Source organism: Mus caroli, unplaced genomic scaffold (genome assembly GCF_978045245.1).
Source record: "Mus caroli unplaced genomic scaffold, Mus_caroli_1 scaffold_13, whole genome shotgun sequence".
In the NCBI taxonomy this organism is placed as follows: Eukaryota; Metazoa; Chordata; class Mammalia; order Rodentia; family Muridae; genus Mus; species Mus caroli.
In genome coordinates, this window is record NW_028227268.1 from 101,303,420 (window position 1) to 101,322,576 (window position 19,157).

Below are 19,157 nucleotides of genomic sequence, written 5' to 3' on the forward strand. Positions count from 1 at the left end.
AAAAACAAAAACAACAACAAAAACAAAAAACAAAAAAATCCCACCAAAACAAAGTAAAATGGAACAGAAAGTTCACAGAAATAGCATTGAGTGTGTTCTGTGTTGACCAGCTACTCCTGGGTGTGGGGCCTGCCCTGCAGTGAGGTTGATAAACTCAAGGACACTTCCGTAGAGAATACTGATGCTCTCTCTGCTGTTAGGTATCAGCTGCTGATGGATAGCATCATGGCTAGGGGTGGGACCCTGAGTCTAGTCCTTGCTGTCAGTGCTGGGAGCCTTTCTGTCTTGAACCTGTGCAGGTTTTATTCTTGATTCATATGTATATCACACCTGTGATGTGACAATAGTTTAAGTGTACTAGACAATTAAAAATAGAATATTGTTAATTTCACAATTTTTATTTGTATTAAAATAAATACTGATAGATACAATCCACATAGGAGAATCTTTTTAGAGTTCTTGAATCATGTACAGTCTTGAGACAAAATCCCTTACAAACTTTTGATCTAATCTCCAGAAAAAGCAGTGGAAAATAGATTGGGTTAATTTTTTTTTTTTTTTGATCAATATGCTGTTTACAAGAGACAGTCCTAAAATCAGAGGAGGTTAAATGTCAAACAGAGGGGCAGAAACCCATAGCAAGGTTTGTGGCTCCTGGTTTGAGAGCAGTTTGTTAGGTAGTTCACTTCCCCCTAACTCCAGGCTTCCAGGTCCATGTTGTTAGCATCTGTTTTCTGCAGAGTGCTCTGTTGTATTTCTCTGGGGGATGGGGTGTTGACAGCTTATCGTTGCAGTTCAACACCACCTATGTGAGTCAGTGCAGGGGTCCATCCCTATCTTGTTCTGTTTATCCTATGTCTCATCTGTCTACCGTTGCTGACCTATCTGGCTTGAACAAACTTCTGCCTACCTTTATAACTGCTAGTAGGTTATAAATTGCAAGCTACTCTACCATGGGAAGCCATATATCCCTCTTCTTCTTTTAAGAAGAGGAATGCCTTTGTGAAGGTATCTCATAAGTATGTGAAAAAAAAGTAAACAGAAGAAACTAATAATAAAATAAAATTAGTTCAAAACATTTGTAATAAGAAGTTGTAAGGTTACAATCCATTTGTTCACTCGGGAGATATTTGTTGAACTGTGGTTCTTGAACTAGGATACAGTAATCAACAGTTACACAAAAATGCTTGCTGTCATTGAACAGGGTAGAGAGAGTATGTAAATAAAATTTGCATGTTTGGAAAGGAAAGTGGAGGAGAGAAAATAGAAGACAAAATATGTTCACTCAGAGAGTAGCTGAAATTTTATGTAAGGCACTCAGAAAAGGGCTGGGTCCAGGGAAGCAGATCTGAGAAAAGATCTAACTAAAGGCAGAGAGAACTAGCTACATGTTACATACCAGAGGAACACTCCTGGTAAGGGCAGCAGCAAGGGTGAGGCCTAGGTAGTGGAGCCCAGAAAATGAGGGGAGGAGTGAGAAGGAGAGGGAGAATTCAAGAGCATTGTTGGGGGCCTGACCATGTAGGGCTTACTGATATTCCTAAGGTGCACTGTGCTGGGTGTTACGTGGCAGTGGAGACCCTTGGGTAAATGAGGGCTGGGATATGACTTTAAATGTCTTTTGTTGGGAATAACTGTAAATAAAGACAAGGGCAGCAAATCTGGTTCCCAGTTGCATTGATTCAGTTCAGGCAGATGACCGGAACCTGCTTGAGAGCTTATGTGTGCTCAGGAAGAGGCGTGGTTCATTGGAAGTGTTCTTCAGAGTCTACGGGAAGGTTGCCTGTGTCTTGAGCAGCTTTCCAATCTCTCACTTGTTCACTGATTGGTCTGTGTGTGCTAGAAAATATCCCAGACCTCATATTCGAACATATCTGTTGTCCTTAACACATAGGATGTAAACAATCGGGTGCTGCAGGTGAGTTTACACAAAAGTGATCTATTGTAGACTAACAGCTGTATAGGAATACTAGTTAGCATCTATTGGATGGAACACAGGGCCCCCAATGGAGAAGCTAGAGAAAGTACCCAAGGAGCTGAAGGGGTCTGCTACACTATAGGCGGAACAACAATACGAACTAACTAGTACCCCCAGAGCTCATGTCTCTAGCTGCATATGTATCAGAAGATGGCCTAGTTGGCCATCATTGGGAAGAGAGGCCCCATTGGTCTTGCAAATTTTATATGCCCCAGTACAGGGGAATGCCAGGGCCAAGAAGTAGATGTGGGTGGGTGGGGGAGCAGGGTGGGAGGAGGGTATAGGGGACTTTCAAGACAGCATTTGAAATGTAAATGAAGAAAATACCTAATAATAAATTGGAAAAAGTTTAAAAAAAAAAGGAATACTAGTTAGGTACTGTGTAAGGAGTTATGGAACGCATGTGTAAGGTGATCATAAATTTGCCCATAAAAATTGACTGGATACATTTTGAAGGATTATAATTAGATCACCAATTAAATGGTAATCAGATTTTTAAAAAAATGAGTAGGAAAAAACCCATATAGATTGGAAAAGTTTCTATACATCTTCCAAATCAAAGAACCTGAGATAAAAATTAGAATATATTTAACCAGAGTAACCAGAAGTATTTCAGAGTAAAACATGAGACAGATAGTTGAAGCAGTACTTAGTCAACGGTTTGTATATGTGTAGATGTACATGCATTGTGGGTGTAGACTCAGGATTTTGAGACAAGGTTTCTTATTGTCCTGAAACTTGCCAATTAACTGGACTGGCTGGCCAGCAGGCCCAGGGGTCTGCCTGGTTTTTCTTTGGCTTTTGTTCTGGGAGTTGCTGTTGGGTCCTCCCCCCCCCCCCAAATACATAGTTTAAATACAGTATAGGCACAGTAAAAGCTGATCAAAATTCAGGAGTTTAGATAGAATAAAAACATAGAAAGTATGATGAAAATGTTATAAATGAGTAGAAAGCAGTGAGATAGAAGATAAATGTTCATTAGGGTCAGCAGAGCTGAAGACTTGTTGATATGGGAAGGTTAGTGACATAGCTTCTAGCAAGAATTGTTTAGGAACAAAAGAGAAATGTTGCAGATGAGTGTTAAACGTGACTAAACATATAAACGTATACATTTTTAGAGATGAGCACAGAAAGGGTTATAAAAAGTTACTGTGAAAGACAGAAGCTTAAAAATGGTACTCATCTGTATGAACAAAATTAAAACCCCAAAGCAAGCTAGTAACCTAAGGGAAACTTCACTCTATAGAGGGTCATATTTACAAAGAGGAGATAGACAGTAAACATGATACAGATTAAAGGCCAATGCTCTCCTTTCCAAGATTGAGACAGATGTGTGAATGTCCCCTCTATTTACCAGAATAATGTATGAATGGCTTCTTCATTTATATAATCAAAAATGGTAGGTACACTAAGGTTTCTAGAGATCATCAAGAAAAAAATTGTAGTTTGGAAAAGTGGAATATATAACTAGTTTTTAAGTGAATGCTCACAGCCATCCTGAGCTGAGCACAGGGTCCCCAATGAAGGAGCTAGAGAAAGGACCCAAGGAGCTGAAGGGGGTCTGCAGCCCCATAGGAGAAACAACAATATGAACTAACCAGTACCCCCCCCCCCCCCCCAGAGCTCCCTGGGACTAAACCACCAATCAAAGAAAACACTTGGTGGGACTCATGGCTCTAGCTGCATATGTAGCAGAGGATGGCCTAGTCGGTCATCAGTGAGAGGAGAGGCCCTAGGTTCTGTGAAGGCTCTATGCCCCAGTATAGGGGAATGCCAGGGCTAGGAAGCAGGAGTGGGTGGGTTGTGGAGCAGGGGGAGGAGGGAGTGGATAGGGGATTTTTGGAGGGAAAACTAGGAAAGGGGATAACGTTTGAAATGTAAATAAAGAAAATATCTGATTAAAAAAAAGTTATGATGAAATAGAAACCCAAAAGGAAATATATTCTAAGACATTAATAAAGAATATTAAAATGTCATAAATGCAAATTTCATTGCCTTTCTATATGCAAGAAATTGTTCATTCATGAGTGTTAAAGGGTGCATGATTTATACTAACAACAGAAAGTACCAAGCATTAAATCTAGAAAAATATGAACAATCCCTGTATAAAATGATAGAACATTGAAATTTTAAAGACTTGAGTAAGTATGTAGAGAGTAATGCCTTATTGTAGTGTAATGAAACAGTATTCTGAGGGTATCAACTTACCAGCACTGATCCATAGGTTTAATACAGCTTCAATAAAAACCATAATTGGATTTTCCATAGAATTTGAACATGCTAAGTGAGGTACAGGAAAAGATACAATATAGAGATAGAGAGTGGAATATAAGATGTTAGGTGCCAGGAGGAGCCACACATGGAGCTGGTTTAGTAAGTACAGCATGCTGTTGGAGATAAGAATGTTCTGGAAGTGTAGACCGTGGTGAGCGTTGTGGAGGTGGGTCAAGATTCAGTACAACTTCATAAAAATCTTCAGCAAAGACAGGGCTCCAGAGGGCTCTGGTGGGTGATAGGACTGGCTGTCTTTCCTGAGGACCTCCTTTTGGTCCCCAGCTCCTGTTGTGTGGCTCCCAGCCACCTGTAATTTAGTTCCAAAGGATCTGATGATCTCTTTTGTCTTCCATGGGCATTACTTTGTATTTATGTACATTTTATAGTCGGTTCATCGGCAAAAGGTGCTTTAGGGTGTATGCATAGTCAACAATAGCTTTGACAAAGAGGGTGCAACTTTAGTTTACTGGTTGCCACTGGAGGGAACAATGGGAGAATTGTAATTTGAGAAGAGATGTGCACCTTTAAGCTAGATGGTAGTGTATTCTGTTTCTTAAATTAGGTGCTAAGTGAAATTTATTTGTTTTATTTATTGAGTTCTTACATTTTATGCTTTAATTTGTATGATCAATAACTTTAAAACATTCTTTCACCATTAGTTTAATTTTAATAATTCCTGCATCAATTTTTCTTTTTCTTTCTTTACTTCTACTACTGTTGGGTTTGACTTTTTTTCCTAAGACCATGAAATGTGTTGGTTGTCGGGTTTCTTATTTTGGATCACTCACAGTTTTTAATTGTAAGTTCTCATAGCTGCAATATATAGTAAGAGGTGCCTGAGAGTTGTGCTTTTCATTTGGTTATAGAAATTTTAAAAATTCTTCCCTGGTTTCTTCTGTGTCTTATTAGTCATTCAGAATTGAGTATTCAATTTCCCATTATTTATATAATTTCTGTGATTTCTTTTGCTATTGATTCTACTGTGGTAAGACACAAGAGACTTGTTTTGTGGCTTAAACATGACATATTTTGGAGAGAGTACCCCTTTCACTAGATAGTTATTCTTAGATGCCTGTTAAATATATTTGTTGTGTGGTGTATATTAATTCTGAAATTTATTGATTTTATGTGGTATGAGTATGTGTGTGTGCCAGAGGTTAATATCAAGTGTTTACCTTAAAAATTGCTGACCTATATTTTGAGACAATGCCTCTTAATGAATTTGGAATCAGTTTAGCTAGGCTGGGTGGCCAGCGAACTCGAGGGGTCCTGTTGTCTTCGCATCCCCTGCACTGGGAGGTCAGGCATGTCCCATCATGCTCAGCTTTTTACATGGGTTGTGGGACTCAAACTCAGGAACTTGGGTTAACATCTCATCAGCTCCTGAAACTTGTTTTGTGAATCTGCATGACCTACCAAAAACAGAAGTGGGGTATTGGAGTTACTTGCTGTTACTGTGTCAGAGTCTATCTGCCCCCTTTGCCTGTGTCTGTTCTCAGGTGAGAGCTCCAGTATTTGGTGCATATATGTTTAGAGTGGTCACACCCCCACGGCAGATTGTTCTCTTTATTAGTATGCTGTGGTTTTATCAGGCATGATATCTATTATGTAGCACAAAATATCTGTGCTGGTTTGGTTTTGACTTCCTTTTGCTTAAGTATATTGATTTCATCTTTCCATACTTTATGTGTCTTTGTCAATGAAGCATGCTTCTGGGAGATAACAAATAGCACAATCCTTTAAAAAAAAAAAAAAAAGAATCAGCTAGAGTTAAGGCTACTTCCATTGAAATTTATTCTTCATTTGCAGATGCATGTAATTTTGTTGGCTCTTTTCCTGGCTGGTTGGACTATTCTTTGTTTTGTTTTTACTTTCTCTCTCCTCTATTCAGGTGAGTAGATTTGCTGATTTTATGAATTAGACAAGATTGTGTTTTTCCAGTCATATTTTTCATCTACTCCTCTCATAAGTTCATTCTCCCCTTTTCCTGTGTGATGGGGACTTTCTCCTCTCTGTGTTAGGATTTAAGTAGCTCCCGCCGAGCTAGCTTGGCGAGCATGGCTTTCTTTGTTGTTGCTTCTTTGGAGTATATTTCTTTGTCAATTTTAAAAGTTAATTTTGTATAACCATCTTAGTGGACAGCCCTTGGTTTTGGGGGTTTTAAATTTACATCCCATTCTTTCCCAGCTTCGAGAACTTCTCTTGAAGATCTGGTGTCACTGTGGTGGGAGTTAGCATTGTTCTCTTACAGGTTCTAGTATTGTTTTTCCCTTTGGCTTCATAATTTTGGTATCTTAAATATATCATGTCATGGAAATACCTTTGGTATTGTCTATTGGGGTTTGAATGTCTTGTGCCTGTCTGTCCATTTCTTTCCCTTCCTTTCCTGCTAAAGTTTTATTGAATAGCTTTTCTATGCTTTCAGCTTTTATCTCTGCTCTTTTCTACTCCACGGATTCTTGGGTTTGTTCTCCAGTTCTGTCCTACAGTTGTGCTCATGTTTTTCAGTGTCAGTGCCTGACAGTATTTCCTGACCCTGTCCATTTTGTTTCCCCTACCTGCTTGGACTGTGTTTTCATTTTAATTTGTTCATTTCTATCATCTTTTCTCTTCCCCTCCAGAATTGTTTTATTGCTTTCTCAGCTGTGTTGCAGACTCATTTATGTCCTGAGCTGCTTTCTCTAATTGCTTGTGTCTATCATCTTTGAAGTCACTAACCACTTTTATAAGTAAATGTTTGAACTTTGCATTTTGCTCGTTTCTGTGTCTTTGGATTTAGTAACTGAGGAATTGTGATGCTTGGAGCAGTCATGTTGCCTTGCCTTTCAGGTTTCTTGTGTTTTGGTTTGCTATTTACACATCTGCTATTGGTGCCTTCTCCAGTTTTAGTTGAGGATATTAGTGAACAGTCCTCACGTGAAAGCTCAATCACCAGCACCTCTCTGAGAACAGAACACAGGTAGCTTTTGGAGCCTGCAGCAAAGCTACATGGTGCTTCCTTCTTTCCAAGGCATTACCTTTCTGGTTTTGTTTTGTTTTGTTTTGTTTTCCTATTGCAGTTTGGGATGGTCTGCCCTCCTGTCTGTCTTTAAAATAGTTTATTCTTGTTTTTGTTTTCCCCCTGACTCTTATCATCAACCATGTAACATATAGAGATGGCTTCTAACCTGTCATCTTTGTCATGAAGATTTTTCTAGGACTTAAATTCTAAGAGAACTGCTCAGTCATAAGATGTGCATGAATTCAACTGTAGAAGGCAGTGGGGACTTGTTCCAGTGGAAACAGTCAATAGCAGTGCAGATTGTTCTTCGCAATGCTTGCTCTTGTTCACCTTTTAGAAATATTTGTCAATAGAGATAGTGAGACTAAAACTTAGTTAGAGAAACAAGTCCTCCTGCCACATTCTGATTTCAACGATAAGTTGCATTTGTTAGAAATGGCAATGTATCAGCCTACAATAAATTGAAAAAAGTTATGAAAGCAAGGCTGAGAGCTTGATGATCACTTTACGTGGACTTCCTTAGGGATCTGAAAATGTGATTTTAGGATCATCTAGATCATGATGATCTAACCAGGGGGAGGGGCACAAGCCAGGAAAAGAAAAGGAGTAAAGAGGTGGGGGGAGGAGATGGTGGTATGTGACTGACTGAGAACCAGTTGCCTCCTGGACCCAGTTGTAGGATGTGAAGAAATGGGATCCAGGTCTCTGCTCATTTATTTTGCAAACACTGTTTTAGGTTTTTATTTTCATTTGTTTGTTTTTCATTTATATCGAACAGTATTAAAGAATTTTGCTTAAGTGTTTGTGACAGAATGTGTTTAGAGCATAGTGTATTATATTGCCTATTGCTTCAGAGCCACTCACTGTCAAACACCTCAGCAGGGAAGCTTTTCTATATAACATTCGCTTTCAAATAAAATAATGACTGACAGAGTATTAGTCATTAAAAACTCTATAGCTTGTGATGAAAGGATGGACCATTTAGAGACTGCCGTATCCAGGGATCCATCCCATAATCAGCTTCTAAACGCTGACACCATTGCATACACTAGCAAGATTTTGCTGAAAGGACCCAAATATAGCTGTCTCTTGTGAGACGATGCCAGGGCCTAGCAAACACAGGAGTGGATGTTCACAGTCAGCTATTGGATGTATCATAGGGCTCCCAATGGAGAAGCTAGAGAAAGTACCCAAGGAGCTAAAGGGATCTGCAACCCTATTGTTGGAACAACATGATGTACTAACCAGAACCCCGGAGCTCTTGTCTCTAGCTGCATATGTATCGAAAGATGGCCTAGTCGGCCATCAATGGAAAGAGAGGCCCATTGGACTTGCAAACTTTATATGCCCCAATATAGGGGAATGCCAGGGCCAAAAGAATGGGAATGGGTGGGTAGGGAAGTGGGGGGCGCTATGGGGGACTTTTGGGATAGCATTAGAATTGTAATTGAGGAAAATATGTAATAAAAATATTAAAAATTAAAAAAAAACTCTATAGCTTAAAAGTAGTATCTTCACATACAGCTTTTAGAATTATGGAATTTCTAAGCTCTGTTAATTTCATAGTTTATTTTATTACAGAATTAAATTGTTATATTAGGGATCAGTGTCATGGTTTTGTGAAACAGAACGAGCACAGAAGGTAATAAAGTGACAGTTTGTATGTCATGCTTTAACCCAGGGCTTTACATTCTAGACTGCATGTAGATACAGTACATAGCTATTCTAAAGGGACAATAAGAGGTTATTGTTCCCATCAGTGTAATAAATTGATATTCTCCAACTGTACTGTTTCATTTTGCACATTGTCAGAACCTTGGACCTTAATCTTATCCTTTGATTGACAGTAGCGACCAGGGAAAGAACACTGGTATTGTTAGGGATAGTCACATCTGTTCAACTTGATTCGGTTGAGGGTATTTGCATATTCTTAAGTATTTCTTCTGAGAGGGCTTAACTTCTCAAGTGCTTGATGCATTTTTGAAATTCATTCATAAGGTATCTGCATGCACTAATAGTTCTGTATAATATTGCTGTGCATAATCTGACAGATAAGACCACATTTTAAAATAGGTATTCTTTAGGGAGGTGACATTATATTTTACTCATTTGTTAGGCAGAAATGTTAGGTTTTTGAAGTCTTGTAATGGTTTAATTCAAGCAGAGTAGCCTTACTTTACGCAAGTTTGTCTCTCATAGGATGAATCAAAATTCATTGAATAGTAATACAAACGTATCTATGGTAAAATTTTTTACCATGGTTGGAAAATTGTGTGATTTTGTAGAAAATAATTACAAAACATGAATGGCTTTGTTTAGTAACTTCTTATTGTATAGGGGCCATTACTGAGGCTGAAGTTTCTTGACTTGCTCAAGATCACATGGCTTGGACATTAATCCTTAAAGTTGTTTTCAATTCCAAGATCAGTTAACCTCAAAAAATCATGGGTGGTATATGTATGATCTTAGTTTACATTATTACAAATTAGCCTGTATCTGAATTTCCTGTTGCCAGTAGAACACCATGAAAGATTATCTCATGTGTTTTCATGTGTCTCCAGAATTTACATGGAATCCTACATATGGTTAGTACCCAGTTATGTATTACTGCCCTGTTCTCATCAACCCCTAAGTCTTTATTGTACAGAAAGCAGTTGTGAAACACAAGGAATTGTTAATGGAATATGACACACTTTTGATTGTAAGCAGGCTTCTCTGTGTCTAGTTGTGAGGAATGGGCACCAACTCTTTTAAAGAACTTTTGTAGATGCACTTAGCTCAGTCAGCAGTGTTGCCATGGATGCGAGACCTGAGAAGCATTTTCTTCAATGATACATGTGATCCCAAGGAAAAGAGGGAGAATCAAGGACTAAAATAAGCAGAAAGGGTCCTAGGAAAATTAGAGGTTTAGCAAGAAAACACCATTTGATTACATTAATTTAATCAAAGAGAGAAAAAAAGGCAGTTAAGGGCACTTACATTGCCCTCCTTGCCTATGATAGATCTTTTTCTCACACTAGTCTTGGAGCCATTCCCAGTTTTCCTGAGGCAGGGTCTTACATAGTTGAGGCTAGCTGTGAATTCTGAATCCTTGTGCCTGTATCTACCCTAGTGCTAGACTTACAGGTGTGAGCTCTACGCATGCTCTTCACTAGTTTCTGTTTCACATTTTCCTCTAGTATGAATATTTATGCCTGGGCCATCTCTTTCTGTTTTATTCATTTTTATCTGTTTTACTTAGATATAAAAGCTGTAATAAAAGCTCATCACAATTTTATTATTGCATTACAAGAATTTTTTAGCAAAGGAAGTTCTTGTTTCTTTTTTATTGGCTATAAAATAATTCCAAACTACATAATTATTTTTTTTGTCTTCCAGGAATCCCCTTCTGGTCGGAGGAAAGCTCTTGCCACCAGCAACATTAACATGAAACAGTACGCAAGCCCCATGCCAACACAAACTGACGTCAAGTTAAAGTTCAAGCCGCTGTCTAAGAAGGTCGTGTCTGCCACTCTCCAGTTCTCACTGTCCTGTATCTTTCTTCGGGAGGGAAAAGCAACGTAAGTGACTCCCTTCCCGTCTTAGTAGATGGGCGCAGGGCAGACATCCATGTACGCCAGCCCTTCTCGAGCTCTCTGCTTTGTTTTCAGAGGATGAATGCGCTTGTTATTTTAAAATCCTGTCTTGATTCTCCAGAGCAACAATGACATAAAAAGTGTAACTGTTACCATTTCAAAATCAGTATTGAGTTGGACCTAGTGATGTGCACCCCTGTCCCAGCGCTCAAGGCAAAAACATTTGGTACCACGCACGGGCTGCCATTTTTGTCTCTGTTGCTATGGTACAACACTGGCCCAAAGGAGGACTGGCACTGAGGAGGACAGGGCTGATTAGGACTCAGGTTACAGCATCATTCAAGTGAAGCCAGGCAGGAACTCAAGGCAGAAACTGAAGCAGAAGCCATGAAGAAATAGAGCTCCTGGTTTGCTCTTCTTGACCTTCTCAGCCTTCTTTCTATCTGGCTTTCTTTTTTATTATTATTAATTATTTTATTTATTTACATTTCAAATGACTTCCCCCTTCCTGGTACCCTTTTCACAAGCCCCCCCCTTTCCTTGCTCTCCTTTGCCTCTAAGAGGGTGCTCCCCCACCTTCCCACCCACTCCTACCTCACCCCTCTAGCATCCCTCTTTTCTAGGGCATTAAGCCTCCACAGGACCAAGGGAAGTCCTCTGCTGCATACTTAGTGGGGAGCCATGGACCTGCTAGCTCATGTATGCTCTTTGGTTGGTGGTTTAGTCTCTGGGAGCTCTGGGGGACCCAGTTAACTGATAACTGTTGTTCTTCCTTGGGGGTTGCAAGCCCGTTCAGCTCCTTCTGTCCTTCTCCTAAGTCTTCTTCCATAGGGGTTCCCAGGCTCAGCCCAATGGTTTGCTGTGAATATCTGCATCTGTCTCAGTCAGGTGCTGGTAGAGCCTCTCAGCCTACTTTCTTATACAACCCAGGCTCACTTGCTTGGAGGTGGTACCACCCACAGGAGCTGGACCCTTCCACATCAATCATTAATCAAGAAAATGCCCCACAGACTTGCCTACTAGCTAATCTGATGGAGACAATTCTTGGTAGAGGTCTCTTCTTCTCAAGTGACTATGGTTTATGTCAAGTTGACAAAAAGTAACCAGCACAATGCCTTTTTCAAAAAGCAACACAAAACCAGAAACATCACTTCTTAAGTGCCGAATTGCAGATAATCAAGTCAGGAATAAGTACATGTGATCCGCGCAATGCAAGAGTCTGTACTTGGAGAAGGTGAGTGGCAGGATAAATGGAAATGCTTTGCTGAGAATTTCCTAGTAAAGGTAGGGGAAAAAGATGGTCCAGTCTGAACCACAGTTCTGCACATAGTTAGCCCAGTAGAATGTGGTTACTATAATTAGTCATGTTTGTTTGACTGATAAGGCTGGCTTCTGTGGATCACTCAAAGTGAGATGTTTGGCACTCATTTCCAAGGCAATAAGTGATATGGTGGATGGTGACAGTTAGCTGAGGGAGACTGTGTTCCAAGTGAGTTTGTTTAGCAAGGTGGTTGAGGATGGAGGCACCTTAGGCTTTCCTCTCAACTATAAACATTGGGGAAGAAGATAGAAAGAGCTTACCCTGAAGTGTAAGCCAAAGGAAAGGAAATGGAGGAAGAAGAGGGTGAAGAAACCAGAGATCCTCTGAGGGTAGCATTCCTTCCACTGACAGAAGCAGTCAGTACATGGCGTCACTCGAGGCTGCCTGGGTAAGAAACAGTTGATTTAAACCAAGCGTCTCAATATGAAGAGGATTCTTTGAGAACTCTCTTTATCTCCCCTTCCCTGCTTTCTTACTATCCCTGTGGAACAGTGTTGAGCTTTAAAATGTGAGGAAATTTAAGTGGCAAAGTTAAGCAAGTTACATTTGGAGAATGATTTGTTTGAACGTGTGTCTGTATTATTATTCCTGTCACTATCACTATTGTTGATTTACTTGATTTTATTTTCTAAGAATAGGGTCTAGTTGTTTGGCTCTGGCTGGCCTGGAACTTGCTTATTACATGTTCTCCCTTGCCATTACCTCCCAGGGGTTAAGATACCGCTGTTGTACCTTGGCTGGCCTTATTCTCCATTACTTGACAACTGAGAAGTTGGAAGGCACTCAGAGATGAAGTAATACAACTTTCTTGTTTGTGAAATTTTCTTGTTTGTGTTTCATGAAATTTGCTTTAAAAGAGAGAAATAATTTTATTAACTCAGCTCATGTGAAATAAAATGTGAAGAATTTCTATAATTGGCTTAGTTTGCAAAGTTATATATAGAAAATCAAATTAATAAAGATTATAAAAGAATAGTACTTTAATTTATTTTTATGTCTGAATTTAGAGGGATTATACAAAATTGAAAATTTGTAAAACATTAAAATCTTCTGGCCAGTGAGATTTAAGATAAATAACATCAGGAAAACAAGTGATTTGTAATATAAACTTTATAAATTTATATTTTTAAATATTTTTAGATACAATTTGATCTTATCACATCTATGTCATTTAACTTATAATTAGACGAGGGTTCCATCTGTGTTTCTTACAGAGGCTGTAATCTGCTTTGGAAGGTCTGTTTTAGTTGTAGTTGTACCTTCAGGGCCTGGTGGCTAGTGGAGAACTTGCACGTGGCAGTAAGCGTGGTTTGTGGCATTTACCACTTGATTCCCTCACGCCCACAGATCCAAAATGGTTCATGGTTTCCAATTAAGAATTACTGTTCCAATTCCTTTTGTGAGTTAAGTGTTTTATCTTAGTTTTTAAAATGTCTTTTATTCTTTCGTGCGTGTTTTTGCTTGCATCTGTGTCTGTGCACCATGGACATGCCTGGTACCCGCAAAGGTCAGAAGAGGGCGTTGGATCCTTTGGAACTGTAGTTGCAGATGGCTTTGAGCTGCCACGTGGGTGCTGGGAATTGAGCCCGGGTTGTCTGAAGATGCTCTTAATCTCTGAGCCATCTGTCCAGCTCCAAGTTTTATTCTAAAGTCAAGATTTATCTAACTTGTGGATTGTCCTTCTGTTTCATAATACAAGGTTTTGTTTCTAGACTTCATGCTCAAGGAACTGTACTTGAATTCTCTGCAGAGACCATTTGTCTTCTGCGTGGCACCAGAACAAGTACCTGCTAAAATCTTACCAGCTAGAGTTTAGTCTTGATGCTTTGTAGTATTGAACGTGCCTTTCAGAAAGTTATGGGATGTTTAAAATTCTTAGTTTAAAAAACACTCTTATGTAACTTGAAAGACGTACTCATTTTACATAAAGGAAGGCTATGTTAATATTATGTATCGTCTATCCATTATCCAAAATGCTTAGGTTCTGAAAGTTTTCGGATTTCAGTTTTTTCCAGGTTTTGGGGTGTTTGTGTACACATAAGGATATCTTAGTGATGAGACCCAAGTCTCAACACAGTGCCATTTCCATTTCATGCTTACATATGTGGTCTAGGGAGTTCCTACAGGTTTCTAGCACACCTAACCTTTGACTGCAGCCTGGCACGTCGTCATGTATGAAGTTTTCCACGACACCTCCCTCATCAGTATGGAAAGCTTGGGTTTTCAGAGTGCTTTAGCTTTTGGAGTGTTTAAGATCTTCAGATTAGGAATGTTAAATATGTATTTTCTAATTATTTTTCAGGAAATATCATTTAATAAGCTGTGTATTACATTTTTACTAATTTCATATAGGGATGAAGATATGCAGAGTTTGGCTAGTTTGATGAGTATGAAGCAGGCAGACATTGGCAACTTAGATGATTTCGAAGAAGATAATGAGGACGATGACGAGAACCGAGTGAACCAAGAGGAGAAGGCGGCAAAAATTACAGGTGGGCCGCCTTAGCGCTGAGCCAGCTGTGGGCCGCGTTAGCACTGCACCTGATATTTATTTTCTAATTTGTGACTCAAGTTTTCATTTCGTTTTTAACTCACACGAGTTTAAGAGAGTATGTTGTACACGTGCTTTCTGCCTTGCTTACTTTTAATAAGATTCAAGTGAGGCTCAGTGTCACTTTGGTTTGAGTTTTCAGAAAAGGTTTTTACTGACACTTTTTCTTTGTGGTTAAAACAGTTGATGTATCTATGTGAATTTTCCAGAAATTAACCGATTTATATTCTTATCCTTTTGTGTAGTTAATCTACTAAAGATAGAGGACCTAAGTCCTCAAGTATTTAGTCCAAAAAAACAATTCTGTAACTTCGTCCTAATGTGTCTCCTTTGGCTCCATTTTACATGCACTGCCTTGAAATCTTGTCCAGTGTTGGTATTTGTAGCCTGTGTTTCATTTGCTTGTGGTTTTTTTATGGCACATTTATTATTTTATTTTTAACCCATCTCTATTAATTTAAGTATATCTCCCATAGATATCATTTATTAATCTAGCCCTATAGCAATTGCCTTTGATAGCTTTTTGCAGTGCTGGGGCAAAGGCTCTATCAGTTGAGTGCCTGCCACACCAGCATAACAACCTGGCTTCAGTCCCCAGAAGCACAGAACCTTGTGTCTGTGGTCCCAGTGCTGAGGAGACAGGAGGGTCTGTGGGTGCACTGACCTGGCCAGATCAGCAAACTCCAGGTGCAGTCAGAGCTGAGGAAGACAGCCGACTGTGGTCTTTTGCTCACCTGCACCATATATGTACATGCAGCCACCTTCATGCTTACATACACATGTAAACACACACACACAACTGTAAAGTTGTCTCTGTCCCGATAGCTGGCATTCTTAGCTTCACCTACACAGTTTCCAGACCTTTTCTTATTATTTATCCCTCTATCATTTTGCCACTCTAGTTTTTAATTTTTAAAAATATCTTAGTGTACAGGTATTTTGTCTTCATGTATGTCTGTGCACTACATGCATGCCTGTACTTGCAGAGGCTAGAAGAGCGCGTCAGAGTCACTGGAATTAGCATAGAGACATTGTGCATGGCTGTGTGGGTACTGAGAATTGAAGCTGGGTCCTCTGCAAAAGCAGCCAGTGCTCTTAACTGCCACGCCATCTCTTCAGCCCCTGAGAATTTTCTTTCAATTTAAGCGTTTTGTTTCCCTAGAGTAATTTGAAAAATGTTCTGTTTTCACTTTAGAGTAATAGACTTTATGAATTAACCGGGCAAATAAATGAATGAACCTGTGGATCCTAATATTAAAATTAAAACTATATATTATTGTTCCTCTTATAAAAAAATGCAATAGAATTTTATCAGTCCCTTCTCTCTATCTCTGTTGTGCTATTATATTTATTTTAGTAGTATTTTCCCCAGTAATAAATGCTAGCATGCAATCCATTTCCTAATGATGTCACTACTTTATTTTTATTGAAAACTGTTTTTTCTTCATATGTTATATTCTGATTGTGATCTTCCTTCTTCCAACTCTTTCTTGGTCCTACTTCCCTGTCCACCTAAGTCCACACCCTTTCTTCCTCTCATATAAACAGGAATCTAAAATTGTAATAATGAAAAATGAAATAAGTTAAGAACAAATCAAAATAAGACAAAACAGAGAGAAATAAGTATAAAGAAAAACACAAAAATAGCACATATAGGTGCTGAAGCACATATATTCTCAGACAGAACACAATAATATATAAGCAAAAGATGTGTAGGGGGAAAAATAGAAGCTCAGATAAGGCATTGTGACACATACAAAAATCTGCCAAACTACCATTGGGGTGGTTTTGTGTTGACCTTTTATGGCTGGGCACGGGACCTGCCTGTTAGTGTCATTTGTATCCCTAGTGAGACACTATCAGAGAAAACTAATTTTTCCTTGGGGACCGATTATCAGTTGGCGATGGCTTTGGGGGCTAGAATGGGGGCTAGAAGTGTCTACTTCCCCTCACATTACTTGGTTTCCATCTGGCTTAGACTTGTACAGGCCTTGTGTATGCCACGCTGCCACAATTTCTGAATTTATATGCATCCTGTTGTGCCTAGAAAGCCTTGTTTCCTTGATATCTTCCATCCCTACTAGCTCTTACAATCTTCCCAACTCCTCTTTAGAGTTCTCTGAGCCATGAGAAGAGGGATTTGATGGAGACACCCTATTTAGGACTGAGTATTTCAAGGTCTCTCACTAGAGACAGACCTCGTGCTCTTCACTGCTGAGCCATCTCTCCGGCTCCTGAGAAGTTTTGAGATTTGAGCATTTTTGTATAGTAATTTGGAAATTGTCTAGCACAACTAGCACATTTTCTAATTTTGAGTCTCTGTTTGTTCCCAGCTACCACAGGAGGAAGCTTCTTTGATAATGGCTGAGCAAGCTATTGCTCTATGAGTACAGCAGAATGTCGTTAGGTGTCATTTAATTGCTATGTTCCTCTAGCAAAAGCGTAGTATTTGTTTTTTCCTAGATCCATGGCCTGTCTTGTCTCAGGTTCTTGGCTACCCAGGCAATGTCAAGCACAGGTTTCCTCTCATGGGGTGGACCTTAATTTGAATTAGATAATGATTGGTTCTTCCCACGACTTTTGTGCTACCATGGCAGGTAACCATTGTTACCTGGGTTTGTAGCTGCATTGGTGTTTATCTTTCTCGTCCGATAGTGTGTAGATAGGCACCAACTCGGCTTTTCCAAGTTCATTGTGGATGTGCCATGTCTCTGCAGTGACATGAAAGCCTTTGCTTGTTGGCCCAGGAGTGGGAGAGGTGTTGTCGTACAGTGCTCTGTGTTTAGCTCCCTGAGGGTTTTCTTTTGTGATTTCCACAGTGGCTGCATTAGTGTGCACTCCTGCCTGCATTGATAATGCTTCTTCATCCTCCTATACATCCTCACCAGCATTTGGCATCATTTGTTTTCTTGATGATAGTCATTCTGACTGGGGTCAGACGGGACCTCAAAGTAGTTTTGCTTTGCATTTACCTGTAACCTTAAAAGAAATAATTCATTGGCCATTTGGATTTATTTTTTGAGGACTCTGTGCCAATCCATAGTCCATCTCTTCACTGGATTGTTGATTCCTTCATGTTTATTTATTTTTTGGTAGAATATATTACAGACAGATTCCTCTGTCGGAAGTAGACAGCCGGTGAAGCTCTTACATCCTGTAGGTCGCTGTTCCGTTTGAGCCTCTGATTTGCCTTTGAGGTTTGCAGGGTTTCAGTGTCAGACGCTGGCCTCCGTCTCGGAGCCACTGAAGCCCTATTCTGAAAGTCCTTATGTTTCCCTACTCTTGAGCTGTTTCTACTTTTCCCTGACTGCTTCTGAGTGTCACATCTCACATGCAGGTCTTTGATCTATTTGGAGTTGATTTTGTATACAGTGAGAGTTAAAAATCTAGTTTCATTCTTTTACATGTGGATATTTCGTTTTTCCAACACCACGTATACATTGAGGTGGCTGATTTTTCTCCAATGTGGTTTTGAGCATTTTTTGTTGTTGTTGTTAAAAACCAGCTAGCTATACATATGTGGGTTTATATCTCAGTCCTATTTCTATTCCATTGGTCTTCACATCTACTTGTGTGCCAGTACTGTATTGCTTTATTATTATTTTATTATTACTATTATTACTACTATTGCTATGGCTCTGTAGTTTAAAAAAATTAAATAAAAAATGGAAAATCTGGTTTGTTGGTGCTTCTGGTGTTATTGTTTAGAATTGCTTTCACTATCAAAGGTTCCATATATTTGCACAGACCCATGCCTGTCTGTGTGCCTGTATGTACGTATGTCTCTATGTCTATCTATCTGTATATGCACACATATACAGATTTTCCACAGCATGCATGTGGAAGTCAGAGGAGAAGTTGTAGAAGTTGATTTCCTCCTCACCTCTGTGGGCTCCACTGGGTGCTAACAGGCACCTCCCACCTCCGAGCCATCTCACTGGTCTCCCCGTGAATTTCAGGATTTCTGTGAAGAGTGGCTGTAGAATGGTGGCGAGGGTTACATTGAACCATTAGATTGTTTTTTGATGGGAGCAAAACACTCATCTTATAATATTAATTTTTCAGTGGGTGTCCATAGAAGATCATTCTATGTTCTAGTGTCTTCTCAATTTTCCTCTTCAGTGTCTTAAATTTTACATTGTAGGACGTGTTTCACTTTCTTGGTTAGGTTCATTCCAAGGCTATTTTGGTGGTTGGGTGAAATTGTGAATAGGACTGTTTCCCTGTTTTCTGTTTTAATACTTTTATTACTGTATATAGGAAGGCTACTGATTTTTGTATCTGAGGGGGCTGGAGAGCTAGGTTAACGGTCAAGAGTACTGACGCTTACAGAAGACTTGGTTTTCATTCTCAGCACCTACATGGTGTCTCACAGCCATCTGTAACTCCTGTCCCAGGAGATCCAACTCCTTCTCTTGGCCTGCATTGGCATCAGGCACATATATGGTACACTACAT

General features: G+C 39.5%; 1 protein-coding gene across 12 annotated transcripts in view; it reads left to right on the forward strand.

Annotated features, from left to right (window-relative positions):
• Window positions 1–19,157, forward strand: part of Ehbp1 (EH domain binding protein 1) — a 297,197-nt gene that overhangs the window by 98,633 nt on the left and 179,407 nt on the right. For 11 of the 12 annotated variants that reach the window (XM_085829085.1, XM_029483503.2, XM_029483502.2 and 8 more), the window contains exons 6-7: window positions 10,632–10,813; window positions 14,502–14,641. In XM_085829085.1, the coding sequence (XP_085685211.1) occupies window positions 10,632–10,813; window positions 14,502–14,641 (322 nt within the window). Of the gene's footprint in view, window positions 1–10,631; window positions 10,814–11,852; window positions 12,538–14,501; window positions 14,642–19,157 lie in introns of those variants that run through there. The other variant, XM_029483511.2, reaches the window with a different exon arrangement.